This window comes from Pseudozyma flocculosa (genome assembly GCF_000417875.1).
Source record: "Pseudozyma flocculosa PF-1 unplaced genomic scaffold scaffold00012, whole genome shotgun sequence".
In the NCBI taxonomy this organism is placed as follows: Eukaryota; Fungi; Basidiomycota; class Ustilaginomycetes; order Ustilaginales; family Ustilaginaceae; genus Pseudozyma; species Pseudozyma flocculosa.
This window is the reverse complement of record NW_006920880.1, coordinates 59,419-85,659: the sequence shown is the minus strand read 5'-3', so window position 1 is coordinate 85,659 and position 26,241 is coordinate 59,419. Positions and strand designations below refer to the sequence as shown.

Sequence of the window (26,241 nt, the reverse complement as noted above, 5' to 3'; positions counted from 1 at the left end):
GCTGGCCCCCATGGATGATGCTAGACCCCCGACGCGCGAGGCGGATGCCGCCCTGGTGCCCGGTTCGCGGAGGCGCGAAGGACCGGCGGCGGCAGACGGGGCCGAGATTGAAGAAGGGCCGGTCCGAGGCCGCTTTGCCGTCTGCGGCACTGGGATGCTGGACATGGCGGTCTTCTTTCGTGCAGGGGTGAAGGCCGGTGGGATCTGGTTTGCGCGAGTGGGTCGATGAGGGGGGAAAGATGAGGTCATGCGCGAGAACGGGTGAGGCGTCAGGGTGCTGGTCGGCGCAACAAGGCGGAGGGCAGACGGACCCGCCAGGATTGTCTACCTACGTTTTCCATTGCCCCGGGGATGCGGCCAAGTCAGTTGCGGAGAGAGGCTGTGCTTCACGAACGAGGTCGAGGATAGGTGCAAAGCCGTCGCTACGGAGCGGTGGCTAGCGTGTGCGGCCGTGTCGCGGGACTTGCAGCGTGTACCGGGGGTCGATTGTCGAGGTGGGAGCGTCTCGCTCTAGGACAAAAGCCAATCCGGGAGGGCTGTTGTACGGTGTCGGCGGCTGTGTCGGTTGTGACGTTGCAGTTGTGCCGTGTCGAGAAGTAGGTGGCGAAGAGCAACCCGAGGCGAGGGGGTGGTGGATGGATGGAGTGGACCGAGGCAAGGTGAGGTGGAGAAGGGTGGTCAGCTGGCGAGCAGGGCAGCGCGGGCAGGCAAGCCAGCCAGCCTGCCCGTCGGCCAGCCAAGCCCACGCCCAACCCCCAACCAACACAAAAACACACGCGCCCCGACTCGCAGGCCTGCCAGGTCCAGCGGGGCCCAAGGCGAGGCGCGTCTGGCAGGCCCAACCCCCAAATGCCCGACTCGCCTGGGCCAGCCTGGCCAGCCAAAAACCCAGACGGCAGTCACGTGCCACCAACCCGGCCAGAAGGCTGGCCTGCTCGCCGCTCTGGACCCGAACCTAAAACGCACGTCCATGCTTCACAGCGCAGACACGCACGCACGACGGGGCCAGCCGGCGATCTCTCAAAGTGTGGATGACATTCGGCTGGCTGATCGAGAACGGGGGGGGAAAGGGAGGGGGGATGGTAATGGGCTTCTGGGCAAAGGACAATGGCAAGGGCGAGGTGAGGAGCGGGCTGGCCAATCAACCCCCGCCAGCTCGTCCCTTCTCCTGCCTGCGGTCCGAGGCCAGCGTCGAGACGACCGAGTTCCAGGCAAATCAAAAAGGAGCGGAGAGAGCCGGCCAGATGCGACGCAGCAACGAGCCAAGCGGACGAGAGGATCGGGCAAAGGGCGGGTGGAGACGAGTCGGGGCGGGACAGGACAGCCAGCGGGCGGGCGGGCGGCAGCAGACCAGGCGAGTCGAGATGAGGCCAGCCGAGCCGGCGAAACGAGGTCAAGGGTAGGCGTGCCTCTGGCGCGATGGCGGAGGCGGCGGCGTCGTCGGCCTGGGGACCGGGATTGGCGCGCTCTTGGATCGCCAAAAGGCCATCCAGACCTGCGACCAGTACGCCACAAGGATCGTCAGCAAAGCCGGCAGCTCCACGTAGCGCGTGGGCCTGCTCGCCCCGGCCGCTTTCTGGCCGCCGTCGCCGCTCCTGGAATCGAGCATGTTGTCGTTGCCGTCGCCGTCGTCGTCGTCGGACTCGGACTCGGCACCCGAGTGGCCGAGGAAGTCAAACGAGTCCTCAAACAGGTCCTCGTCGTCGTCGCCGTCCGTGTCCTGCCACTCATCGTCGGCGCTGTCGTGCTGGATGACCTCGTTACCCTTCTCTGCCTCTGCTGCTGCTGCTGTCGACGTTGCCTTTGTCGTCGTCGTCGCCGCCGCCGCCACGTACTCTGTCGATAGTCCCGACCCTCGTGTTCGTCCCTCCCCCTCCTCCGCATCCTCTTCTTCGTCTTCTTCTGCTGCTGCCGCTGCAGCCGCTGACGACCGATCGCGGCCCTCTCCGGCTTTGGCAGATTCTGCTCCTCTCTCGCCCGGCACTCGGTCTGCGACCTAGAGGCTCTCCATCTGGAGGACGACCTCCTCGAGCTCCGCCTTCGAGGCTCGGTACTTTGCCTCGGCGTCCTCGTACTTCTTCTCCCACGCGTCCCGCTCCTGCTCGATGCGCTGGACCTGGCGCTCAAAGTGCTCCGCCTTGACGTCGACCTGTCGGAGCCTGACAGGGTCGCAAGGGGAGGAGACAATGAAGGGTTGGGGAAGGGAGAAGTCAGCGTTGCCATTCTCTAGGAACAGGGAGGCGCAGCATGCGCCTGGCCTGGGCCAGGAATCGGATCGCGCAACGAGCGGTCGGGCGAGACTCACTTCTCGGTCGTCTCGCGGAGGTTCTTTTCGGCGTTGTCGAGCTCCTCCTCGAGCAGGGCAATCTTGCGCTGCATGCTGTCGGCGTTGGTGCGGCTGCTCTCCTCCTCGTCTCGGCTGGCCTTGTGCTCGTTGAGCTTGGCCTCTGTCTTGTCGAGGTCCTGCTCGGTGATGCTGAGCTTGTGCTGCAGGCTGGCCACCTCCTGCTCCTTGGTCAGCAGGTCCTGCTCCAGCCGCTTGGCCTTGGCCTCGGCGGCCTCGGCACGCTCCAGCGCGCTGTCGGCCTCGAGGCGCAGCGAGTTGAGTTTCTGTCGTCGCCGTGCAGCAGAGGCGGCAGCAGAGGCGGGGAAGCCAGAGAGGCGGCGCAGATTGAGGTCAGCAGCACGACCGACAGGCGGTCCGATCAAACAGACATGACTGGATGTCGAGCGCTCACCTCCTTGATGCGGTCCTGCGAGTCGGAAAGGAGGGCGTCGTCGAAGCCCGAGCCGAAGGACAAGTACAAGAAAGAGGACAAGTCAGCAGCCTGTCCCTCCAACTTGGCTCTCAAGGAAGCAAGAGGCAAGCACCCCCGGGACCCACCATGATGAAGGGCGAGCGAGGAAGATTCGGCTGTACGGCTTTCTATCGGTGAAGGGGGGAGGGTGTTGACGAGTGTCCGTGTGCGATGGGTCGTATCAGGGTTCCGAGACGTGGTCGTCGTGCGGTCGTGTTCCGAGAGAGGGGAGGATGATGGTGATGGTGTTGGCGATGGTGAGCGAGGGTGATGGCTGCGTCCAGACGCAAGCCAGGCCAGGGGTTGCCGTGCTGTGCTGCCTGCCCTCTGCCCGGTTGGGCTGGCTGGCTGGCTGGACTGTGTGCGTGCGTGCGGGCGTCTGGCGTGGCTCGATCCCCCTCTCTGCTGCCTCGCCCTGGGGCCTGGCCTCCGCGCGCACCTCGGTGGTGAGCTGCCCGCCTGCCTGCGCTGCTTGCTTGTGTTTGACTCAGGCCCGACCGCTGGCCTGGCCTGTTCGCTGGAACCAGCGACGACCGCCTGCTGTGTGTTTGGCGCGCCCGCCCACTCTTACTCTGCCTGGAATTTCCGCCCAGGAGGTCGCCCCTGCTTGCCCGCGCGCCTTGCCTAGGCAGGGCAGGCAAGCAGGGCCCCTGCGCAATAATGGCCCACGGACCACCTCGGTCGTCGCACCCGACCCCCCGCGCCACCACTCCCGCTCTTCGGATCCGAGCTTGCCCACCCGGTTTGGCGCCGCCTCGACCATGCCATGCCATGCCCTGCCCGCCATCCGACGACCGTCCCTCTTTGCCCGCGCCGATCGTGGGGCGGGCGATCCGAATCACGGTGGCAGCGCTGCGCTGTTGATGGAGCCTAGCGAGCCCTTCGTCAAGGGTCGGAACAAACCCCTCGATGGGCAGAGGCGGGGCTGGCGATGGGCTGAGACAGGAGCAGTGGGCGGCCCCCTATTCCACAGGACGCGTCACTGACCGGGCCCCGTCTCGCCTGGCCCGGTCTGGCCAGTCCCGCTCGCCCTTTCTTCAGCCACTCGGTATCTGATCGCGAACAGGCGGATAGGGGGCGGTTCGGTCGGTCGGGCCGCGTTGATGCCGCTACGGTCCAGGGCCAGCGGCGACTGAGCGACGCACCTACCTACGCCCCCTGACCTGCGGCCCCGGCCATTTCCCTCTTCCTCGCCACCGATCGATCTCGCAGCACAAGACGGGCGGGAGGATGGAAAGAAGCAATCGTGATGGGTATTGGATTTTTCTTGAAGGAGGCAGCACTATGGGCCTATGCATGATGTCGTCCACATGAGGTGAGGAGGGGGTGGTGGTGATGGCAGGAAGACGAACAACAAGAGAGATTGACGAGGAAAGACCTAGATACCCAACGAGACGATGACGAGATAGGACCAGAGACCGAAAGAGACCCGATGGCGAGCAGAGGACCAGAATGAAGATACGAGAGCAGGAGGGCCGAGCAAGAGAGCAAGGAAGACGGAGAGCCAGAGAGGCCGGCGCGGAAAGTGTGGATCCGGAATAAAACAATGAGCCCAAGGATAGATGCGACAGAGAAGCAGAATTGACGAAGGAGTGCCCGGATGAGACAAGGAAACGGTGACGGCGAATCGACCCAAAAAGAAGCAGTTGGCTGGTTGGCAGCTCGTCGTAAAAGCGTGTATATCGGTGAGAGAGTGGCTGGCAAGCGGCGGGTCGTTCCTTGGGCTGGAGATGCCGTGCGGCGGGGTGGTAGAAGGGCGGGGTCCGGAGGCGTGGCTTCCGGCTCGGACTCAGGCCGGTGTTGATCAAGAGGCGGGAAGAGAGGCTGGGAAGTGGGTATGAAGGCGTCGCAACCTCTGGCGGAGGGTATGACGCTCGTACCTGGATGTCGATTGGTGGGAAGTCTGGGAGGCTGATGAGCTCGACCGTCGGCTCATCACCTACCAGCTGGCACAGGTGGTCGGGACCGGTGACCGGGGGTCGGCCATCGAGCAAGGCATGCCGTGACCCTTCGCCTCGACCAGGGCAAGGCGGTTGATCGCGGCGGCGGCAGCAGCGTCGGCGCTGTCGACACCTGCGTTTTCGCTGCCAAGGATCAGCTCGTCGCGCCGATGCTTGAGGGGCAGCAGGTCCAGGTCCGAAGAGGGGACCCGCAGAAAGACCGAGTGCAGGTCGTCCTCGCACGGGCTAAAGACGGCATCGCCAAGCTCCTCGGGCGAAAAGAAGCGCTCCGTCTCCCTGGGCGACGACTGCGGCGTGGTCAGCGACGAAGAGGCGGTGCCATCGTCGCTCAGCCTGCGTAGCTGCGACAGGCCCGAAAAGAGGCTGCTGCCGCCGAGCCGGCTCGACGTCTCAGAGCTGTAGGGGCTGGCCTCGTCCGACTGCCGGCTCTGAGACTTGGACGACGTCGACCCGACCAGCGGGCGGATGCCGGGCCGCGTCGGGCTCCGCGTCGTGCGGACCAGGTTGGGCGTCGAGCGAGCGGCGGGGTCTGTCTTGAGCTTGGCGACCGGCGACGCATCGAGGAGATAGGCGGGCGAGCTGAAGCGGTGATAGACGGCCGGGCGTGCGTTGAACGAGCACGACCGGCCGCTGGCGCTCGAGGCCGACGAGTGGGGCGCCATGGCCTCCTGGTCGATGAGCGCCTGGAACGTGAGCTCGTTGCGCTCGGGACTGGTGGCGATCTCGCGGATCGTCTGCCGGGCCAGCTGCTCGCGGCGCTCGTTGAACGAGGACCGGCGAGGCTCGGTCACGGTGCCAGTCCGGGCGAGGAACATGGCGCGGCGGTCGCGCAGCGAGGCGCGCGTCTGCGCCTTGAGCATCTCGGCAAAGCTGTCGCCCAGGACACCCTCCTGCGAATCGAGTCGGCTCATCTTGGGGATGGGCGCGCCGGGCACCACGCTGGGCTTGAAGAAGAGGCGAGGGCGTGCGCCAACGGGCGGTAGCGGCGGCATGACGTCCTTGTCGCCGATCCACACGGGTGCGATGGTGGTGCGAGCCTCCTGCGCCTGGATGGCGAGCGGGCACAGGTACTGCTGGAACTGGTCGAAGCGGACCGGTTTGCCAATCATGCCGTCCATGCCGACAGAGCGGTAGAGGGCCTCGGGCTCGTCGCCGATGTTGGTGGTGACGGCGACAATGTGGGCGTCGCGGTTGGCCTCCAGCACGCCGTCCTCGCCGGCGCGGATGCGGCGGGCGCACTCGACACCGTCGAGGTAGGGCATCTCGATGTCCATGAAGACGAGGTCAAACACCTCGGTGCGCAGCAGCTGGAGCGCCTTCAGGCCGCTGTCGAGCGCGACGGGGGAGCTGGCGAGGACATGCCCAAAGCGGCGCTTGAGCAGAGTGCTGAGGACCGAGAGGTTGATTTGGTTGTCGTCGACGAGGAGGATGCGGAGCGAGTTGGTCGACGGCTGGGCGGCGGAGGTCGGCGAGAGCGTCCGGCTTCCCTTGGCGTGGGTGACGGCTCCCTTGACGTTTCCAAAAGACATGGGCAGGTTGAAGCTTGGATCCGCACAGCGGGTGAGGATCGAGGGAAGAGGTTCGATGTTCGGGGGAGGCTGCACGGCAGGGTAAGTGCGGTGCGGTGCAGGCGGCGGCAAGAGTTGTGGGGCCGTCGATTGAGGTGATCGAGTCGAGTCGCTCGAAGGTAAGATATGGGGTCGATTTGATGGAATAGACGACCAAGGGTCGGCTGGCGATGGTTGAAGGTGCGTAGCTGCGGGTGCGGTGAGCGGTGTATGTGTGCGGGGGATCGCGTTGAGAGTGATGGAGAGTCGCAGAGTGGTGCGAGATGATGGGGTGGACGCGCAGAGTGGTGCGCTTTGAAGAGGCAGATGCTCAGGTCGGGGTCGTAGCCTACGGGACGACGCTTATGGACGCTGGAGCGGGGTTAGAGGTCGATGAGGGTGGTGACCCGGGTGGGGGTATGCGAGAAGCTAAGCCCGGGTTGAGGCCAACACGATGGAAGTGGCTGCGGCGGTCGTGGACAGCCGGTGGTGTGGACTGGACCGCGCTATGCCGCGCGCCCTTGAAGAGGGGCGGCGACTGCGGGAAGCGCGAGGAGCGCCTCGGGGAAAGTGGACGTGGTCGTCCGCAGTGCAGTGAAAGCTAGTATGCTTCCAAGTGCGATGCGGTGTGTGTGCTGACTGGCTGCTGCAGGTGGCAGAGTCGGGTGGATTGGGTGCGAAGAGAGGGGGATTGGGGTGGAAGAGGTGGATGGGTCGACGTAGGCGGGTGCAAACGAGGTGACGGCGAGGATAAGGGTGACGGAACTGTCAAGTGGTCGCGATGGTCGGGTGGTGGTGAGAAGGCAGGATGGTGCGATAAGGCTGAGCGAGGGCAATGAAGGGAGGGGTGCTCTGTGCGTGTGGGTGGGTGAGGGGTGCTCGAGGGCGTAAAGGGGGGGCAGAAGGGCGAGCAGTGGCCGGGGGCCGCCGTGGTTTTGTTGAAAATGGCTTGAAGGCGATGGACCGGGTGGCAAAAACCAGGGGGCAAGCCAGGCAGGCACGTTTGCAGGCGGATGGGCAGAGGAAGCAAAGAAGCGGCATACATGGAGGCAGGCCGAGTCGTTCCCCGGGGATCGCTCGTCTGCGTGCCACTCTGCGCAGCGGCCGCGGGCGATGGGCAGAGCCGCCAGGCCTGACTCGCGCGCTGGCTCGCCTGCCAGCTTCGATGTCCAAAGGCCGGCGCGCCAACGGGCAGAGGGCGCTTGCGGCCGCAGCGGGCCCGATGGTCGCGGCAAGGCGACCAGAAGCCGTCCGGTGGGTCGCGGGCGCAACGCAGACCGGCAGGCGGCGCTGGCTGGCCGCGGGACCTGCCTCCGCGTGTCTGAGATCTCCCCTGCCTGCCGCGCGCTGCTTGCTTGCCGGATCCTTAGCAAGCAAGCAAGCAAGCGCTGCTCCGTTCAGCCGCCCGGCCAGGCCTGCCCTGCCCGCCCTACCCCTGCCCTGCCCCCGCCACCTGCAGCTTGGCCGCATCGACAGCGGCGCCGACCGCAAGCGGGGTCTGAAAATGTTCCGATGGACCTGCTGGCCCTGGCGCGACTTGGCTCGCCAGCGCCAGCGAGCGAGCACCACGTCAGCTCGTCTGGCTCTGACCGCCTCGCGCCGCCTCGCACCACATCGTCGTGTCAGCCCGCCAGGCCTGCCTCTCCACCGCCGCCTCGCCACCGCAAACCTACAGTACTTATTCGGCAACCAAGCAAAGGAGACTCCTCCTCCACCTCGTGTGTGTGTGTGGCGTACCCTCCACCTGATCTTACAGATGCTCTCACTCAGGCCTGACTGTGCCGAACGCCGCCAGCAAACAGACAAACAAGGCCGAAGCCTTCAAGGAAAAAAGAAGTCACCGGGGGCCTCTCGACCGGTGGCATGGCACAGAGGTTGGCAAAACTTTGGTCCGGCAAGGCAGGCGGCCACGATGGCGACGGACGATGAGCCATGCTGCCTGGGTGTGGGCTGCCTGCTTCTCGATTGCGGCGGAACGCGACAACCGCGCCTGTTCGCCAGTCGGCGTGCACCGGTCCTCACTCACCCTCGCAGCCTGCTGTACCCTCCAATCGTTCGCCATTGTTCTCCTTTCAACCTCTGAGGATAGGCAAAGGCAGGTCGGCCGACCAAGTCCATGTTGGCTTCTTCTTCCGGCTCCGGCACCTAGACACCGGCGTGCGGCGTCTATCCTCGGTCGGAGGCCGCCTCTTTGATCATGCTCACTAGCAGAGGAAGAAGGCTGTCGATGCGCCAAGCAGGCTCTTCTCCTGGCTGATCGTGTTGTCACCTTTTCCGACTCGCGATCGAACGGAGCGGGGGCCGGGGGAGTGTGAGAGCATCGTGGGCCGTGGCGCACTCGCCATCGCCACTTCTCACCCATTCCAGGACAGGGGACTCGTAGCGCTGGCGCTAGCGTTTGCTCTGCGACCCGGTGAAGAAGGTCCGCCAAGATCGTGGCGGGCTCCACCTGTGATTCCGTTCCGGTCGCTGACGTGGCGGACAGAGACGAGGGCCGATCGAGCCCAGCGCAGCTTGGCGTCGGAGGAGGCTGCTTTCTTCGAGCAGAGTCGAGGGATCTCGATGCTCGCGGAGCGGCCAGAGAGCCCTTGCCGAGGTGGAAGGCCCCTACAACCTGCCCAGATCACATGGAGTCGCCTGTCGAGCGAGGGCAGACGTGGACGTGGGTGTGGCTTCCTCGACGTTCGTCTCTGCTCGGGGCCGAAGTCGGGTCGCCCTGCTGGCCGCGGCAGGCACGGTCTTGGGTTTAGTACGCTAGCGTCGATACCGGTATCCAGGCCTGCTGTTTCAGCTCAAAGGCCGACCTATCTATGCGGACGGCACGGGACACCGGCAGGTGCCGGAGCCGTAGGCTCCCCGGCGGACACTTTGCCGCGCGGTAGGGAGTATGGTACGGTACAACGGCCGCACGCCGACCTGTTTGTGATTGTTCCGTAGCGATCGACATTGCAGGCCCAACTCCAGCCGTGTTGCATGTCGACTGCATCGAGTCGAGTGCAAGAGGGGAGCAAAGTCAGCAGGTGCGGTACTCACACGGACCTGACCCTCGATGCAGCTGACCTCCCGACTGGAGAGCTTGAATGACGAGGCGGCAATCCGATGTCCAGAGTCGATGAGAGTGGTAGAGGCGGCCGCGTTTCGCCTATAGAGAGGGGACCGGCCTTTGCTCTTTCTCGCTCGACATCGGCGGGTCAAGAAGCTCCAGCAAGCTTTTTCACCACGAGTGCGTGGCCAGAGGGTGCAGTCAGTGTCAGGGTTAGAGTAGTTAGCCTTCGGGCAAGCGTGCGGGTCTGGCGTCTGGCATCTGAGCTCGCGGCCGGCTTCATGCGGCCTGGCGACGGCGGCGGCGGCAGCGGCGCTATAGGGAATGCGAGGATCTCCGATCTGCACGGAAGCGATGGCTAGCTGGGAGCGGCTTGCTGTCTGAAAGAGAGGTGAGTCGGGTCGGCGCTCGGCATGTCGATGCCAGGCGGTCAGGGGACAGGGCAGAGTCTGTTCGGCCCGGATCGATGGCGATGGCAGCAGAGGACAGCGGGGCGGGCCTGGCCTGCTTCACTGTATCGCGCCAGAGGTCTCCTCTGTGCTTCGACAGCTGAGACAGGCGATGCCATGTCGGCGAAGAGGGCAAGGACTGGTGGGGTTGACCAGTGCCAAGGCGTGGCGTGGCGTGGCATGGCGAGGCAGGCGGCTACTTGCGGTATGGAATGGCAGGCCAGCCGGCGGTACCGACAGGGCAGGCCTGGCCAGGCGGAGCTGGTGGTGGTGCTTGGCCGTGACCATCGAGGAGAATTCTCGGCAAACAGGTTCTGCCGGCGTGCGCTCGAGGTCCCTGCAGCGGATCAGCAGGCCGGGTGTCTGCCACCAGCGCCCGAGGCCGGAATGGGCAGGCAGGAAGGCTCGGTACCGTACCGGTATAGGAAGATTGCGGGCTACCGTAGCCTCGCCGCGCGAAGATGGAGGACTGGCTCGTGGATGTTGGTTCGAGGAGGTCGCCACCAACGCCCGCTCCGTCCTGCTTCCCACGGCCTCGGCCAGCGTGCCTAGCCCTAATATCCAGGTCGAGACGGTGCATGACCTAGCGGAGCTTTGATGGCAGGGCACAAGGTCTGGAAGACGACAAGGAGCGGAGATCGAGTCGACCTGGCTGGGCGTCGCAAGCAGCTCTGTGGCGGCCCGTTTCTCTGCTTGCCGCGACTGGTATGGCGGCGGGGGTGGAAAGAGGGAAGTCGTCAGGTGTGCTCGACGGTGGCGTGGGCGCTGGGAAAAGCGTGCGGAAATTTGCCTGCAAAATGGCGGCAAAAGGGGCACGCCAGGACGAAGCTCGGCTCCGAGGCGGTCCCTTCTTCTCCACATTGACCCGTCGGGCTGCTCCGGCGGCCGCGGGCCGAACATGAAGAAGAAGGTTTGATGTCGAAGGGCTCCATCTGTCTCTCGACCAACACCCTATATCACCCCTTGGGGCCACGGCGATTCACCGATGCCTCACACGACCATACGCTCCGCCACCGCCTCGGCGCGGATGACGGCCTCGCTCATGGTCGCAGGCGCGGGCTCAAGGTCCAGACCGCCATCACGCCTCGCGAGCTCCTCTCGCACCGCGTCCACCACCTCCTCTGCATTGACATCGGCAACGGCGGCGGCATCAGCGGCATCACCACCCCATCTCAGCGACGGACCATTCGACCCATACAACTGCATCACCTCCCGCCTTCCCACCACCGCCTCTGCGGGCGATGCCGCCCGCACGCCTCGAGACGGCCGCCCGCTGGCCGGGTGGGACGTGGCGGTCAAGGAAAACATCTGCGTGCTCGGCGCCGCGACGACGTGCTCCAGCCGCATGCTGAGCGACTACGCGTCCACCTTTGACGCCGCGTGCGTCCACCGCCTCCGCAACGCGGGCGCCACCATCGCCGCAAAGACCAACTGCGACGAGTTCGGCATGGGCTCCGAAAACGTGCACTCGTTCCACGGCCCCGTGCGCAACCCGGCCAAGGCGGTCCGCGATGCCGCACCGCGACCCGAGCCGGCGGCGGCGGCGGCGTGGGATCTCGAACGCGAGAGGGTGGCGGGTGGCAGTTCTGGAGGCTCGGCGGCGGCTGTCAAGGCTGGGCTGGCGAGAATGTGAGTCTGTCTGTCGTGCTTGCCTGCCTGCCCTGCTCTCCGACCCCCCGAACCGCACTCTCATCTCCAGCCACGCCCCACCGCGACTGCGCTTCACACCAACTCCTCGTTCGGACAGAGCCATCGGCACCGACACGGGCGGTTCGATCCGACTCCCCGCCGCCTACTGCGGAGTGGTCGGGCTCAAGCCCTCGTACGGCCTCGTCAGCCGTTGGGGTCTGGTCTCGTACGCCGACAGCCTCGACACGGTCGGCGTGTTGGGCAGCGGCATCGACGACGTCGAGGCCGCATTCGACGTACTCTCCGCCCCGGACGCGCGCGACCCGACCTGCGTCGACGCAAGCGCCCGAAGACGCGCCGAGGGTGCCGTCGCTGCAGCCCTCGACGTCGCCTCGTCCTCGACGACAAACGGAGGCGGGGTCGTCGAGGGCCTGCGCATCGGCATCCCGCGTGAGTACTTCCCGCGCGAGCTGCACCCGCGCGTCCTGGCACCCTTCCGTGCCGCCGTGCACAGGCTGCGCGAGCAGGGCGCCCACATCGTCTCGGTCAGCCTCCCCACCACGCCCTACGCCCTGAGCGCCTACTACGTCATCTCGTCGGCCGAGGCCAGCAGCAACCTGGCGCGCTACGACGGCGTCGAGTACGGATACCGCGCCTCCGCTGTCGAAGGTCAATCGCCGCAGCAGGAGCAGCAGCATCCGTACGCGCGAACGCGCAGCCAAGGCTTCGGCGCCGAGGTGCAGCGGCGCATCCTGCTGGGCACGTATGCGCTGTCGGCGGACAAGTTTGACAACTACTTTCTCCAGGCCGGTCGCATCCGGCGCGAGATCCAGCGCGACTTTGCCACGTCGCTGCGCATCCCCAGCGTCCTCGGGCACGGCGTTGCGGCCTCGCCGTTGTCGGCGGACAAGGACAAGGACGGCGTCGATGTGCTCCTCCACCCCTCGGCTGTCGATACCGCACCTACCCTCGCATCGGCCCTCGGATTCGGGCCGAGGGCGGGGACGGCCCAAGAGAGGCAGGACAGGATCCTCTCGTCGTACGTCCAGGACGTCCTTACCGTCCCCGCCAGCCTGGCAGGGCTACCGGCCATCAGCCTGCCCGTCGGCGAGGCAGAGGACGACGGCTGGCCCGTCGGCGTCACTGCCACGTCGCAGTGGGGGTGCGAAAAGATCCTCTTCCGCATCGGACGCGCGCTGGCGCTGTGAAACATGGTTAATCCTTCCAGTCGTCCCCGCGGACAGGGCGCGTGGAGAGCAAACGGAGCAAAGGCACCGAGGCGAGGCGAGGCCAAGTCTGTGCGCTGACGTCTCTAGAGCGGCGCGTCGGTACGGACCAGGGCGGCCTTGGAGAACTGCGTCGAGCTCTGGAACCCCGCCAGGGCGCTGTTGAGCTCAAAGTCGGCCAGGATCGTCTTGAGCACCGACGTGACGCCCTCTTGGCCGTTGACGGCCAGTCCCCACGCCCAGGGTCGTCCGACGGCGACGGCGTCCGCGCCGAGGCCTGCGTTCGGGCGCGGAGCAGGACGTCGTCGCGATGGGCATGGCGAGGGACGGTGGAAAAGAAAGCATAAGCTGGCGTCGCCACAGTGCGGAGGCAGCGAAGGGATGGGGGTGGAGCGGGGACCGAGGACGACACTCACACAGCGCGACCATGACGTTGGCGCCGGTGCGAACCCCGCTGTCAAAGATGACGGTGGGTCTCTCCTTGCCCTCTTCGACCTCGATGCCGCGCACGTACTCCGAGATGGAGTGGAGCTGGCGCAGCGACGCGACTGCGCCATCGACCTGCCGGCCGCCGTGGTTCGAGACCCACACGCCGTCCATGCCCGCCTGGATGGCGCGGGCGGCGTCCGGAACCGACTGGATGCCCTTGAGGACGATGGGCCCGTCGCCCCACAGCTTGCGCAGCAGCGCCAGCTCGGACCAGGAGCGCGAGACGCCCGGCGAGAGCTGCGAGATGGCGGCCACCGACGCTGACGTGATGTCGTCTTTCGTCGCCGTGGGAGCGAGGGGCGACTGCCGAAAGCCGAGGCGGACCAAGGCGGACCACATGGGGTTCGATGTCAGTCAGACCAGACCAGATGAGCGAGCAACTGCCAAACGAACCATCTCCTGCCGCACACCTTCTTCTCACCTTGCCATCGCAGTACTTTTCCACGAAGACGGGGTCCGAAAAGACGTTTGCGACGCCCTCGCCGGTGAGAAAGGGGTTGTAGGCCTGGTCGAGGTCGCGCGGCCTCCATCCGAGCTGCCAGGTGTCGAGGGTAACGACGAGGACGCGGTAGCCGGCCTTCTTGGCGCGCTTCAGCAGGCTCTCGGTCAGCTCGTCGTCGGTGGGCCAGTAGAGCTGGAACCAGGCGTCGGACTCGTTTTCCTCGAAGCGTGCCTGCTCGTAGACGGCCTCGAGCGGCCGCGAGGCGGCAGACGAGTGCGTGTAGGGGATCTGGAGCTCGGCGGCGGCAGAGGCGGTGGCGATGTCGGCCTGTGGGTGCAGCTGCGCCTGGACGCCCATGGGCGCGATGATGAGCGGCGTCGGGTAGTCGCGGCCAAAGAGGCGCGTGGGCGAGGTAAAGTCGGCCAGGGTCGTCGAGCGGAGCATCCGAGGGACTGGCCAGCCGCGAGGCAGTCGAAGCAGGACACAAGGAGGCGAACGCGTCAGTCGCTCGTCCGTCCGTCTGTCCGTCCGCCTGTCCGCCCGCTTCCATCTCAACGAGCCATCGCGGTTGACTTTGAGGGGTCGGGGCACGTACCGATGGCCCACTTTTCAAACTCGGCGAGGTTGGCGCGCGCCGTCGTCTCGGTCGAGGCGCTGCCCGCGACGTAGGCGTAGGCTTCCGGGCTGAGCTTTTCCCGCGCCTGCTGCTCGAGCAGCTTGAGGTCCGTCGTCTGCGGGCGCTGGCCCGTCAGACCGCCGATGTAGATTTCGCGCAGAAATCCGGACTGTGCGAGTCGTGTGCGTGCAAGACCGTGCCAGGTAGGAGGGGGATTTCGGCCCGTGCGGGGTTAGCGCGGGCTGCGACGGCAGAGACGGGCTGGCATGTGCAGTGCCCGACTCACCTTTGGATCCGACATGGTTGGAATGGGAGCGTGCTGGATTCGGTGGGAACAGGCGAAGGTAGGCGGCGATGGTGGAGTGGCAGTGGCGGTGGCGGTGGCGGTGGCGGTGGCGGTAATGGTGGTGGCGAGCGGACAGGAAGGCGTCGCTGGCCACACGGGCGAGGGCTTCCCCGCACTTCCTCTTTTCCGGCCTGGGCCCCGGGGCGCGGCAGCCCATGCAGGACCGGCAGCGGCTCCATCTTTTCAGCCGGAAGCCGCGCGCCCCGCCTCGGGGATATATAGCTATGGCCAGGCCCGTGCACGCACAGGCACGACGTCTTATCCGGAGGTTGCCTCTCCGATTTCGGCCCTCTCCAATCTGGCTAGTTATACGGTGCGGATTGGCTGCGGGGATGCACACAGAGACCTGGCCAAGGTGCGATGTAACGGTACAGGCATAACACTGACGAACGGCGTCGACAAACGAGCGGGCGCCAGATGAGATTGTGCAGGGGAGCGGGAGGGGGATGAAAGCGGCATTCCGCCGAGGTCTCATGTTACGCCTCGAAAGTCGTCGACGGCACTGCCGGCGACGGCGGTGGTGGTGGCGCAGAGCCTTCGTTGGCAGCCGCCGGCGCCGGTGTCGGCGTCGGGGTCGCCGCGGCGCTCGGGCTGGCATTGGAAGTTGTCGCGGCGGCCTCTGGCGTCGCCGCCGTGGCGGCACCCCCCTCTGCTGCTGCTGCTGCTGCTGCTGTGGGGGCATCGTCGCCGCCGAGCAGATCCATAAAGGCCGTCAGCCTGGCGCGGTTGCCGCCGGCCTTTTTGGTGAGGTACTCTTTGAGGCCCGTCTTGAGCTCCGGCTGCCGCCCCACGACCTCGCGCAGCTGCTCCTTTGGCAGCTGGATCAGCGCGCCGAAGCTCGACGGCGCCGTCAGCTTGGCGCAGATGATGAAGCCGTCCCACAGCGGCGGGTTCTGCCAGATCTTCTTTGTAATCAGCCGCGAGAGGAGATTCTTGCTCACGTAGCCGCTCAGCGACTTGTACGTCGACACGGCCAGGATGACCTGCAGAGGAGAGCCCGGGAGAGTCGTGATATGAAAACAAGCGCAGGGGAGAAAGGGGAGTCAGACGTCGTTCGGACCACCACCAAAGCCCCGCAGACGTGGCCGCAAGCAGGCCCGCACTCACGGTGCGCATAAAGATGACGGGCAGGGTGGGCTCCTCGAGGATCTGGTTGAGCACGGCGCCGAGCACCTCGCTGCGGAAGACGTCGGTCATCGAGAAGCAGATCTGGATGGCGGCACCCGTGTTCTTGAGCCCGATTTCCTTTTCGGAGCGGTGCAACAGGCCCATGAGCTCGACGGGCGTCAGCAGCTCCGTCTGCCGCACGCGCGGCAGGTTGGTTGAAACGCTGCCAAAGCCCTGGGGCGGCGTCGTGACAATCGACTGGAACACCGACTTGACCAGCGCGCGGTCCTCGGGCGCCTTGCTCGACAGGATCGTGACCACCTTTGGCAGCTTCTTCATGATCTCGTTCTGCGAGGACGGGGAGATGACGGAATGCGTCAGCGTGCTGTGCAGTGCAGTGCAGTGCAAAGCGAGGCAGGCGGCCCGAAGCCTCCGAACCATATTTTTTGGGGGGGGGAGGGGGGGGGCGGCCGACGCCGACTCACTTTGTCCAGGTCGGGCATGATGGGCACGAGGAAGCGCGGGTCTACGTCGCGCTCGTCGACCAGCTCCTTGACCAGCGACACGAGCGCCGGTGTCCGGCTCTTTTCGGTGAGAATTTTGAAGATGCACAGCGCCAGCGAATCGGCGCCCTCCGGAAAGTTGCGCAGCAGCGTCAGCAGCCGCGCATTGTTGGGGCCGAGCGCCCGGATCAGGTTGACAATGTGCTTGTGGATGGCCACCTGGATAAACATCGGCATCTTGGGGTACGCTGCAAAGATCTCGTCCAGCATGTCGGGCACCTTGGTGCACAACGACAGCGGCAGCTCGACGAAGCGTAGCACGTCGTCGCCGTCCTGGGGATAACCGGGCGCGGCCGCCTCCTCGTCGTCCGCCGCCGGCCCCTCTTTCTCGCCGTCCTTTTCGGGCCCTGTTCCTTTGCCTGCTTCCTGCACCGTCGGTGCGGTAGCGTCGACACCGTTCTGGGCGTCGTTGGCCTTGTCGCCTGTCGCCGAGTCCGACCCTGGCGCCGTGGGCGGCGGCGCCGCCTTCAGCACGTCGAGAGAGTCTCGTGCGAATGCGAGGACGGCGGCTTCGAGCGCCACGCTTTGGCCGGAGCTCTGCTTGGCCGAGATGATGGCGCGCGCCCGCATCGTCTTGTCGGGCGAGCGGGTCATCTGCAGCAGCCGGTCGCCCGCCTCTTTGCGCACCGGGGGCCGCGTCAGCCAGATGTCTTGCAAGGTCGACATGCCGGTCGCCATCCGGTTCTTGTCCCGGCACAGCTTGGCCACCTTGTCGATCACCGAGCGCGGAATCTCTGGCAGGTCCGATAGGAACGCCGCCAGCGACCGGTCCTTGCCGTCGATCTGAGGCACCCAAACGTCCATGATGCGCTCCAACCAGCGCGAATATTGCTCCGGCTGGCCCCGGCGCCGTCGGATCCGGTCGCAGTGCCACTCTTCGGCCAACCACGAGATGGCGAACCCGACGCGGTTTGCAAAGTCGCCATGGATGAAGTCGAGCATCATGGCGCGGATGGCGTCGGCGTGCGAGGTGAGCGTCTTGCCAGACAGGTCGAGCTGGCGCTGCTCTGAACCCGACGGGCTCGCCTCGGCGTCCGCGCCTTCGGACGTCTGCTCCGCCAGGCCGCGAGTGGCCAGCCTCACAATCAGCGTGGCCCACAGCGCATTCTGCATCTCGGTGCCGCGACCGGCGCCGCCGCCATCCGCCTTTGCTACGACGCCCGCCAGCGAGGCTTCGTGGCCGATGTCGCGGATCTTGGCCACGGCATCCTTGATCAGCAGGTCAGACTCCTGCGGCGTCAGGTACTCTGGCGGCGCAAGCACAAAGTTGTCGAGTGCCACCAGCGCCATGTCGTCGATGTCCTGCTCGTCTTGCGCTTCTGCCTCCGGTGACCGCGGCGGCGACACTAGGTCGGCCAGCTCCTCGTCCTCGCCGACGTCCATCTTCAGCGGATCCTGCACAACCGCTTCCTCCTCTGCCTCGTCCTGCTGGTCCAGGCCCGGACCCACATCGGAGGCCAGGCCCGTCTCGGTCTTGATCTGCGTCGGCTGCGGAGCTGTCCCGAACATGTGCGACGGTGGCGGCGGTGGCGGAGCGCCCGGCGGTCGTGGATGCTGCTGCTGCTGCTGCTGCTGCTGCTGTGGTGGGGGAGGTGGTGGTGGACCTGGGGCTGGGCCCGGGCCCGTGTTGATCTGGGGGAAGCCTCCCGCCCCGAGATTGTCGCGGATCCGGGCGATTGCTGCCTGCAGGTCGACATCGGTCAGTGCCTGCATCTGAGCGATGATGAGCTCGACGACGAGAGGCACGGGCAGCGTCGTGACGTCGAACGAGGCCAGCGGGTTGGCCGTCGCATCGCCATTGCCCCGGACCGAGGCGTCGCGGAACGCCTCTGCGCCGCCCACGGCCTGAACGCTGCCGGGCTGGGCGAAGCTGGCGCCGAGCTCGGTCTTGATCCGCTTTGACTGGTTGAGCTCGTCGGCGATTGTGTCGCGCTTCCGCTTGGCCTCGGCCTCCTTGCGCTCAATGTACTCGCGAGCGGCATCCTCCATCCTCTTCTTCTGCGTCTGCAGCGCCTTTTGCAGGGCGGCCGAGTGGGCTCCGGCGAGGTTGTTGCGGAGGAAGTGAAAGTAGAGGATCCTGACCGTCTTTTCGACGTTGCGTACCTGGGTGTGCGAGAGCGATGCGAGTGCCGCGGGCGTCCAGCTGGCGAGCGCCTCGAGCACGATGTTGGACAGCTGCGGCCGGGTCTTTGCGAGCGCCGCCATGGCGTTGAGGGTGGCCATCACCAGGTCCGGCGACGAGCTGGTAAAGACGAGGGTGACGATCTGCTTGAGCAGGCGGTTGCCCTCCTCCTCGAGCTGGCCGACGCTGATGTAGGCGTGCCACGGAGGCACCAGCGACAGGTTGGCGTCGGCCTTGGCCTGCGAGGCGCGCGGATCGCCTGCGCCGCGGCTATGGACCTGAATGATGCGCTGGAAGCACTTGATGGCGGCGATGCGCACGCCCGGGCTGCCGCTGTCAAACAGTCGGACGACCTGGGCGCGCACAGCCTCGGTCGACTTCCAGAGCGCCTGTTTGGAGCGGTCCTGGCATGCGATGCGGAAGAGGGAGGGGTAGGCGCTGGCAAAGGTCTGTACGGCGATCTTGGAGAGCTTTCGGTCTCCCTCGCGGAGGAGCGTGAGGAGCGCTTCGGGGAGGTGGACCGAGAGCGCATGCTTTGCGTCGGGCGAGAGGATGGGTCGGCAGAAGGTGAGGTCGATGACTTCGGCGATCCAGCTCTTGAGAGAGGGTCCGGCGCGCGAGAGGAGGCCGACTAGGCTGGGCAAAAGGATGGGTATGTTTCCTGGCTGCGACTTGAGGACCGAGTAGAGCTCCGAGAGCGCCTTGGACTCTGCGTCGGGTGTCCTGGCCGAGAGGGCGGCGCTAAGCAGGCCAAGGGCATCGGTCGAGGATGGAGAAGCCATGCCGGATGGTGCGTATGGCCGTCCGCCGTCCGGGTCGGGTGAGGTCTAGGGCAGGAGGCCTCTGCTCGTTGTCCGGGCGGGCCGGCGAGGTGGAGAGGGTGACGGCCGACGTTCTGTCTCGATGCCAGCAGAAGCGAAGGCGTCCTCTCTGCAGAGGGGCGAGGAGAAGAGTCCTCCGAGCGAAGTCGTTGCCCGGTGGTCTCGCCGTCGAGCAGTTGGGAGCGATGATGTACCAGCGGAAGACGGGGCGGTCGGGAATGGCACGAGGATGGTGGAACCGAGGCCGGCGGCGCGTCTGCTCGAGATTGGCCGACTGGTGCAAGTCCGAATCCGGGTCAGTCGAGAGCGGCGCCGAGCTGAGGCGGCATGGATCTGGTGAGGTAAGGTGTGAGCGGGGGCGCAGAGCAGGCTGGGTTGGTGAGGGGTGGAATAGGATGGCGAGCGGAGAGAGGTGAGAAGAAGCCAAGCTGTCGGCGAGGTGCCCTTTGGCTGCTGGGGCTGGTGTCGTTCGGCGCAACCCTTCAAGCCAGCCTGCCTGCCTGCCTTCCTTTTGCAGCAGCGCACGCGAGCGGCCCAGCCCAGCCCAGCCCAGTCCAGCCCAGCCTCTCGAGGGCCGGGCTGCGCATCCAAATCAAAAGGGACGCTGGTGCCCTTGATTGCCACTACAGAGGCGTGCAAAAGGAGATCCACTCTTCGTTTTGAATGAGACTCGATGCGCGATCAGACCGAGGGCCCCACCGGCGCACGAGGCACCTGCCTCTCTCTCTGGGCCAGGCAGGTCCCGCCGCCTTGGCCTTTGGCTGACGCCAGACAGGTCATAGAGAGAGAGACGGCCAGGCCAGGCCAGGGCAGGGCGGCTGCGAGCCCGTGCGTGGAGCTGGGCAGCTCGACAGGGGCCACCGCTCATCCAAGCCAGAGCCAAGCTGCCACCCACACCCATCCCATCCCGTCACCTCTCCTCACCACGGCTCTCGACTCCAACAACCACGCCTCTCATCGCCTCTCTCTCTTCCCTCGCGCCACACCTGCATCCCTTCTGGACTCAGCCTTGCCTTGAACTTCGACTCACGCACCGCCCTCGCACCGAACACAGCCGCAAACATGGTGCGTCGCAAACACTGTCGCCCCGCAGCCCAGCCCTGATGATTCCTTGCTGACCCTTGTCTTGCCTCGCCATGCTCCTTCGCTCTGGCACCCTGACCGCAACAGGCCGCACAGCAGTCACAAGGCATCCAGACGCTCCTCGAGGCTGAAAAGGAGGCCGCAAAGATTGTTCAGAAGGCCAGGACCTGTGAGTCGCGCCGCGATGGTCTTGCCTCCTTCACCCGAAGATCGCTTTTTCCGGCCCATCCCCTGCCCCGACATGACGGAAGCGGCCTATCTGACTCGCCGTGGATCCACGCCCCTCCCCGGCTGTCTCGCGACAAACAACGCCAGACCGCACTCAGAAGCTCAAGGACGCCAGGAGCGAGGCGGCAAAGGAGATTGACGACCTCAAGTCCAAGAAGGAGACCGAGTTCCAGAACTACAAGAAGGAGGTGAGTAGTGGCGCATCTCGGCCTCGCATCGCCCGCACAAGGAGGAGTTGGTCCACCAGTCGTCGCGCGACGTCAGCAAGGCCAAAGTAGCCCGGCCCGCATCTCTGTGCTGACGTCGTCTACTCCCTGCCACCTGCCTTGACTCTTGCCCGTGCACGCCATCCAGTACGAAGGGTCGCAGTCGAGCTCGCAGACGGCCGTGGACAAGGAGACTGAGGACAAGATCAAGGAGCTCGAGTCGGCGTACAAGTCCAACCAAGAGGCCGTGGTCAAGAAGCTGCTGGATCGGATCATTGACGTCAAGGCAGATCTCCACCGCAACCTGCAGAAGGCGTGAGGGACGCCCAACCGCACCCGAGGATCGCCCGGCCTTGGCCCGCCTGAGCGAGCGAGCCACACGACGACCAGCCAGACGGCACCACCCTCTTAGCCTTCCATCCCGAATGCTTTCGCTCCTAGCCATCCGCACTGCGGCCTCTCTATCGTCCACTACCAATGCCGCTGTCCGGGCCGAGAGAGGCTCCGACTCGCCCCCGCTAACCGCTGCAGAGAGTCGGAGGTGAACCCGCTCGACGGCACCTCGTTCCAGGCTGGATCCGATACGGCTTTTCCACCCTCGCTGTTTTTGCGATTGATATTGATGTGAAGGCGCGCGCGTGGCTATGTCGTTGCCGGATCGAGGCTCTTGGGGCTCGTCTCAAGAAGGTCTGCTCCCTGCCTGCCTCGAGGCGCTGCGCCGACGGGGTGGCTGCATCGAAGATGGCTGGCTGGCTCGAGGTGATGCTCGAGGCCGAAGCTCGGCGCCAAAGTCTGGCGGCTGCCTGGCCGGGCGCCCGTGAAGCGGTCGTCGGTGCTCGGGTGCTGAGCCATATTGGCGCGCCCGTTGGCTGCCGTGTGCAGCGGTGCGAGCCGTACAAGCAAGACGGATGGACGGGTGCAGCTGGCCAAGGAGCTGGTGGTCGCGAGAGGCCTGCAGGTGGGCTGGGCCTGCCAATACGGCATGGTGCATGGGCCCCCTCGGAGGCCTGGCCTGCCGTGCAGGAAGGAGGCCCACGCTCGCGCGCGCGTCCCGAGTGGTTAACACTACTGCAGGCAGGCAGGCAGGCAGGCGCAGCTCAGAGGCTAGGGCCCGACCTGGCCTGACCTGACCTGGCTGGCCCATGGCTCTGGCTCAGGTGTTGGTCTCGCTGTCGACCTGGCTTCAGTCTTCCTCGCAATCTCCACCGTCCTGTCGTCACCCTCGTCCCGCCCCGTCTTGGTCCCCATCCCAGCCAGCCATTACTGCTTAACTGCCCGCCATCGGCATCATCGTCTGCTGCCCGTCGCCCCTAGAGCCAGCGCCATTTCACCATCACAGCGGACAGATTCAGCCGTGTCGACACAGTCTAGCCTCGACCCCCGCACAACGCTCATCGAGCCTGACTAGCTAGAGCGCACCCACGTAGAGCTCGCCTCGAGACCCAACAGGGCTCCATCAGGCGGGCAGCCCGTCTCGGCCAACGGCCACCGTACCATGGCCATACTGCCGCCGGACAACGTCTCGATTTGGATCCCTGGGTTACGCACCTAGATTACTCGACCCGACAGCTACGCCGATCGCCATAGGATGGTGATGGGTGAGCTAAACGGTGCTCAGGGCGAAGGCGATGTCGGCTCGCCCACATCGTCTCGAGCCCCGGCTTCGAGCCACGCCGCGCACAAACGCTCCAGCAGCATCCTCAGCACCAACAGCGTACTCTCGTGAGTTCGGCCCGGCGGATCTGTGCCGAGTGCCATGTAAACTGCCCAAGCGTCGACGCCGACCTTCTGATGGGCTTTTACCTCTCCCTGCTCTCCCTGCCGAGCAGCATACCTTCGCGCTCATCGTCCGTCGCGCTCAACACCAGCATCTCTGCAGTACCGCCTCGTTCCTCGTCCATCGCATCGCCGACGAAACCCGGCCTGCCAACTTCCGCCTCGGACCTTGCCGAGACCATCGCCGGGCTCAGCCTTGCCGACGACGGCGACACCAGCGCCACGGCCAACGGAGACGAGCACAGCAAGGGATCGACCTCGCTCTCCCAGCCTAACCCCACAGGGGATGGGGGCCAAACGCCCCTGGCCTCGACCTCGGCGTGGATGCCATCGAACCACGACTCTCCCAGGCGGGTGGCCTCGGGCTTCGGTGCCGATGACAGGGAGGAGGCATCGATGACGGAGACCGCCGAGGAGATCGAGGATGCGAAACAGGCCATCGAGGACGTCCGCCGCCACATCTTCGTCGTGCAAGAGAAGCGCCACTCGAGCGGGTTTGGCGGGGACGCAGCCGCCGTGCTGGCCGACCCGCGCTCCCGATCGGGCTCCTCCGGCTCCTCTTCGACAGGCTCGCACGGGGCGGGCACCAATGGCGGCGGCGGCGGCGGCGGCAGAGGCAACGGTGGCGCCGAGGACGTTCCTGCCGGCGACCTCGACATGGCCTTGATGCAGCTCGACGAGAAGCTCGAGACCGTCTCGAGATCGATGCAGCAACTCGAAGTCAGGATGGCCGAGGTGGGCGGCCCGCCCGAGGACCAGGACCCGGACTCGTCGATCGTCGACAAGGAGATGCTCGACTGGAGGTCGCGGCAGAGGAGGGGCAGCAACGTCAGCTTCACCAGCCTCACGTCCTTCGACGAGCTGATGCTGCCCTCGTTTGCGCCCGCCCTCGGCCCAAAAGCCCTCAGGTCGCGCTACGACGACCTCCTCGCCGACTGGGTCAAGGTCCAGCACGAGGCCGATGCGCTGAAAAAGGAGCTCAACGACGACAAGTACATTGTCGTCTTCCGCTCCGTCTCGGAGCAGGCCAAGAGCATGATGGACAGTCTGGACAAGGCCATCACCAACTGCCAGACGTTCGTCTCCGACTTCAACCGCGACTACCAGGCCGGGTTGATCTCGGCCACGTCGGCAGCATCGGCCGACGCCGAGGCCGACGACGCTGTCGGCGGCGAGCGGGATCCCGCCGCGAGGCTGGCCGAGCTGGCCGATGTCAAGAAGGCCTTCACCGTCAAGAAGTCCTACTACACGCCGGCCTGCGACCAGGTCTTTCAGGTGCTGGAGCGGGGCACAAAGGAGAGGGGTGCTTCGAATGGCACCATTATTCGCAAGCTGGCCGACCTCAAGTCGCGCTGGAGGCAGATGCGCGAGCGGGTGCTTCGGACCGAGAAGAACATGAAGCGAATCGAGGCCATCCTGCAGCGCCTCCAGGCCGGCCTCGAGGACCCAACCGCAGGATCTCAGGCGGGGCGCATCGCTTTCCCTATCGCCGCATCGGCCAGCATGCCCGCTCTGCCCCCCGCCGCCCTCGGCGCGAGGCAGCTGCAGCAGACGGCGCTGGGCCAGGGGAGCCCGAGCCGCCCAGCCTTGACGCCCAAGAGCGCGCTCCGATCCTCGGCGTTGGGCTCGCGCGTGACCAGCGGTCCCGGAAGGCTCTCGAGCAGCTCCTCGCTCAGTTCGAACCTTTCGGGCAACGGCACACCGCCGCCCCCGCCGCCCCCCAAGAGCCGGCTGCGGAGGATCTCTGCGACCGCTGAAGCCCTGGGCCTGCAGAGCCAGCCGATCTCGACTCCGCCCCGCGCGTCAACAAAGACGTTTGACTCGCCGAGGTCGTTGCGTCCGCAGCGCTCGCAGAACTTTGCCACCGCCCTATCTGCCGCCAGGGAGAGCGCGGCGAGGCACAATCGGTCCAGCTCGGCCGCATTTCCAGAGAATTTGGCGCTCAAGAATTGGACCGCAGCCAGGGTGGGCGGCTCGCCCCCCGATACGCGACGGCCCCTGCCCAGCGTCAGCCGGCCGAGCGCGCTCTCGAACCGCGGTCAGGGAGATGCCAGGCTGGCCGCCGAGGCGGTCGCACAGGTGAGCACGCCCAGCCGAGCGCCGCCCTCGAGCTATCGATCGAGCTGGCTGGGCTTCGATGCAGCCGGTGCTCCTGGGACACCGCAGCGGTCCAAGACGCCGCAGCCTGAGCCGTCGTGGACCAGCAGGTCGATGCAGGGCAGCAACGCGCCGCCGCTGCCCAGCCAGACGGCTCGTCCATCCTCGAGGATCGGCACATCGACGCCGCAGAGCGGCAGGGGACGGGTCGACTCGGGTGCTGCCGCAGAGGCAAACGAGATCGAGTGGATCGACAACTCGAGCCGCGCCTCGACCTCGACCAGGGCGCCGGGCTCGGGCGACCGACCAGGCTCGTCGCTTGGCGGGTCCTACTACCGGCCGCCCTCTGCGACGGGCACAGTGGGCGACGTCAAAGCCAGGAGGCGAGAGTCGATGATCCCACGGCTGGCCGTCAGCTCGGATGCCACGGCCGTGGGGTCGTCGACGCCGTCGAGGCCAGGCTCATCGCTTTCGCAGGCTTCCAACAGCACCTTCACCAGCGGCCAGAACAAGGCGGCGCTGACCCCGCCGCGGTACACTGCGGGGGCCTCGAGGCTGTCGATGCAGACGCCAGAACCGACGATCATGGCACGGGCGCAGCGCCTGAGCATGTACGCGCGGGCGCCCTCGACGGGCGTGGCCGGGATGGCGACGCCTGGCACGCCGGCGAGCAAGCGCTCCAGCCGGCCGCCGATCACTCGGGTCAACCCCTCGCTGCTTGCCGGGATGAGGAACGGCGGTGCGGCGGGTGGCGTCGGCGCAGGTCGTACGACGCCGCTCTCGGCGGCCGCGCTGGCCTCGCTCCCCGGCGCGGATCCGTCTTCGGTGTCGTCGCCGTCGGCGACCAACAAGCGGTCGAGCGTGGCCAACTTCCGGGCGTCGCGCGGGCTGGGCGGCGCCTCGGTGGCAGGAGGCGGGGGAGGAGGGGGTCGCGTCACGCCGACGCTGAGCGACAACGGTTCCATTGGCGGCCTCTCGAACGCGACGTGGACGGGGCAGAGGCTGGGCAGCGGCTCCATGGCCGGGTCCGGGTTCGGTGGAGAGGCAGGGCGAGGCGCGAGGATCGAGGTGTACAAGCCCAACCCCAACGATGCGCTCGACGTCGAGGTGGCTGCGATCGCCAATGGCCTGGGCGTCAGCCTCGAGAGGCTGGATGCGCCGCTGCCGCGCGGCGTCAGGCTGGAAGAGGGCCCGGGCAAGGACAACCGGACGCGGTACGAGGTGGGCGGCAAGGAAGTCATGTGCCGCCTGCTCGAGCTCGTGAGTCGACGACGGCCGTGGTGCCATCTCAGGGCGCGATGTCTGCCCCCCTTTGATGCACGTCGCGTTGCTGACCGAGCCTGCTCCACGAACCGCTTCCCTGCTCTTTGCACATGCCCCTCGACAGCACCGTCCTGCTGGCTCAGCGGGGGCTCGGGCGGGCACCAAGGCCAAGAAGATTCTCGTCCGAGTGGGCGGAGGATGGCAGGATCTCGAGCAGTGGCTGCTCAACCGGCTCAGCCAGCAGTAGCCGTCGCCGTGGGCGCGTCCTCTCCCCGCACGCTGCACTACGAGGAGGGAGACGACGGCGCGAGGAGAAGAGGGAAGAGACTAGAAAGTAGAGGTCGGCATATCGTTCGACGGGCCGCAGCGCCGCATGCCCCATCTAGGCCATTCCACATCCTTATTTACAACAACAGGTCGCGGCCACCC

The 26,241-nt window shown here is 66.2% G+C and overlaps 8 protein-coding genes across 8 annotated transcripts; 3 read left to right on the top strand and 5 right to left on the bottom strand.

The window, feature by feature from the left end:
• Window positions 1-1,393: 1,393 nt before the first annotated feature.
• Window positions 1,394-1,884, bottom strand: PFL1_03778 (uncharacterized protein; the record flags this gene model as incomplete). Its single annotated transcript, XM_007881302.1, has 2 exons — window positions 1,394-1,770; window positions 1,836-1,884. 2 exons carry the CDS (start codon window positions 1,882-1,884, stop codon window positions 1,394-1,396), a joined length of 426 nt encoding a protein of 141 aa, XP_007879493.1.
• A 112-nt stretch (window positions 1,885-1,996) lies between these two features.
• On the bottom strand, window positions 1,997-2,887 carry PFL1_03777 (uncharacterized protein; the record flags this gene model as incomplete). The annotated part of the gene is made up of 4 exons (XM_007881301.1): window positions 1,997-2,159; window positions 2,306-2,610; window positions 2,739-2,753; window positions 2,885-2,887. The coding sequence occupies 4 exons, from the start codon at window positions 2,885-2,887 to the stop codon at window positions 1,997-1,999; spliced, it is 486 nt and encodes a 161-aa protein (XP_007879492.1).
• A 1,850-nt stretch (window positions 2,888-4,737) lies between these two features.
• Window positions 4,738-6,288, bottom strand: PFL1_03776 (uncharacterized protein; the record flags this gene model as incomplete). Its single annotated transcript, XM_007881300.1, has 1 exon — window positions 4,738-6,288. One exon carries the CDS (start codon window positions 6,286-6,288, stop codon window positions 4,738-4,740), a length of 1,551 nt encoding a protein of 516 aa, XP_007879491.1.
• Window positions 6,289-10,825: 4,537 nt separating this feature from the next.
• On the top strand, window positions 10,826-12,635 carry PFL1_03775 (uncharacterized protein; the record flags this gene model as incomplete). Its single annotated transcript, XM_007881299.1, has 2 exons — window positions 10,826-11,427; window positions 11,546-12,635. 2 exons carry the CDS (start codon window positions 10,826-10,828, stop codon window positions 12,633-12,635), a joined length of 1,692 nt encoding a protein of 563 aa, XP_007879490.1.
• Window positions 12,636-12,739: 104 nt separating this feature from the next.
• On the bottom strand, window positions 12,740-14,501 carry PFL1_03774 (uncharacterized protein; the record flags this gene model as incomplete). The annotated part of the gene is made up of 5 exons (XM_007881298.1): window positions 12,740-12,930; window positions 13,070-13,445; window positions 13,564-14,036; window positions 14,180-14,369; window positions 14,487-14,501. 5 exons carry the CDS (start codon window positions 14,499-14,501, stop codon window positions 12,740-12,742), a joined length of 1,245 nt encoding a protein of 414 aa, XP_007879489.1.
• A 521-nt stretch (window positions 14,502-15,022) lies between these two features.
• On the bottom strand, window positions 15,023-19,120 carry PFL1_03773 (uncharacterized protein; the record flags this gene model as incomplete). Its single annotated transcript, XM_007881297.1, has 3 exons — window positions 15,023-15,529; window positions 15,654-16,001; window positions 16,139-19,120. 3 exons carry the CDS (start codon window positions 19,118-19,120, stop codon window positions 15,023-15,025), a joined length of 3,837 nt encoding a protein of 1,278 aa, XP_007879488.1.
• A 1,101-nt stretch (window positions 19,121-20,221) lies between these two features.
• Window positions 20,222-20,995, top strand: PFL1_03772 (uncharacterized protein; the record flags this gene model as incomplete). Its single annotated transcript, XM_007881296.1, has 4 exons — window positions 20,222-20,224; window positions 20,330-20,411; window positions 20,558-20,658; window positions 20,825-20,995. 4 exons carry the CDS (start codon window positions 20,222-20,224, stop codon window positions 20,993-20,995), a joined length of 357 nt encoding a protein of 118 aa, XP_007879487.1.
• Window positions 20,996-22,264: 1,269 nt separating this feature from the next.
• On the top strand, window positions 22,265-26,059 carry PFL1_03771 (uncharacterized protein; the record flags this gene model as incomplete). The annotated part of the gene is made up of 3 exons (XM_007881295.1): window positions 22,265-22,398; window positions 22,506-25,809; window positions 25,937-26,059. 3 exons carry the CDS (start codon window positions 22,265-22,267, stop codon window positions 26,057-26,059), a joined length of 3,561 nt encoding a protein of 1,186 aa, XP_007879486.1.
• Between the last annotated feature and the right edge of the window lie 182 nt (window positions 26,060-26,241).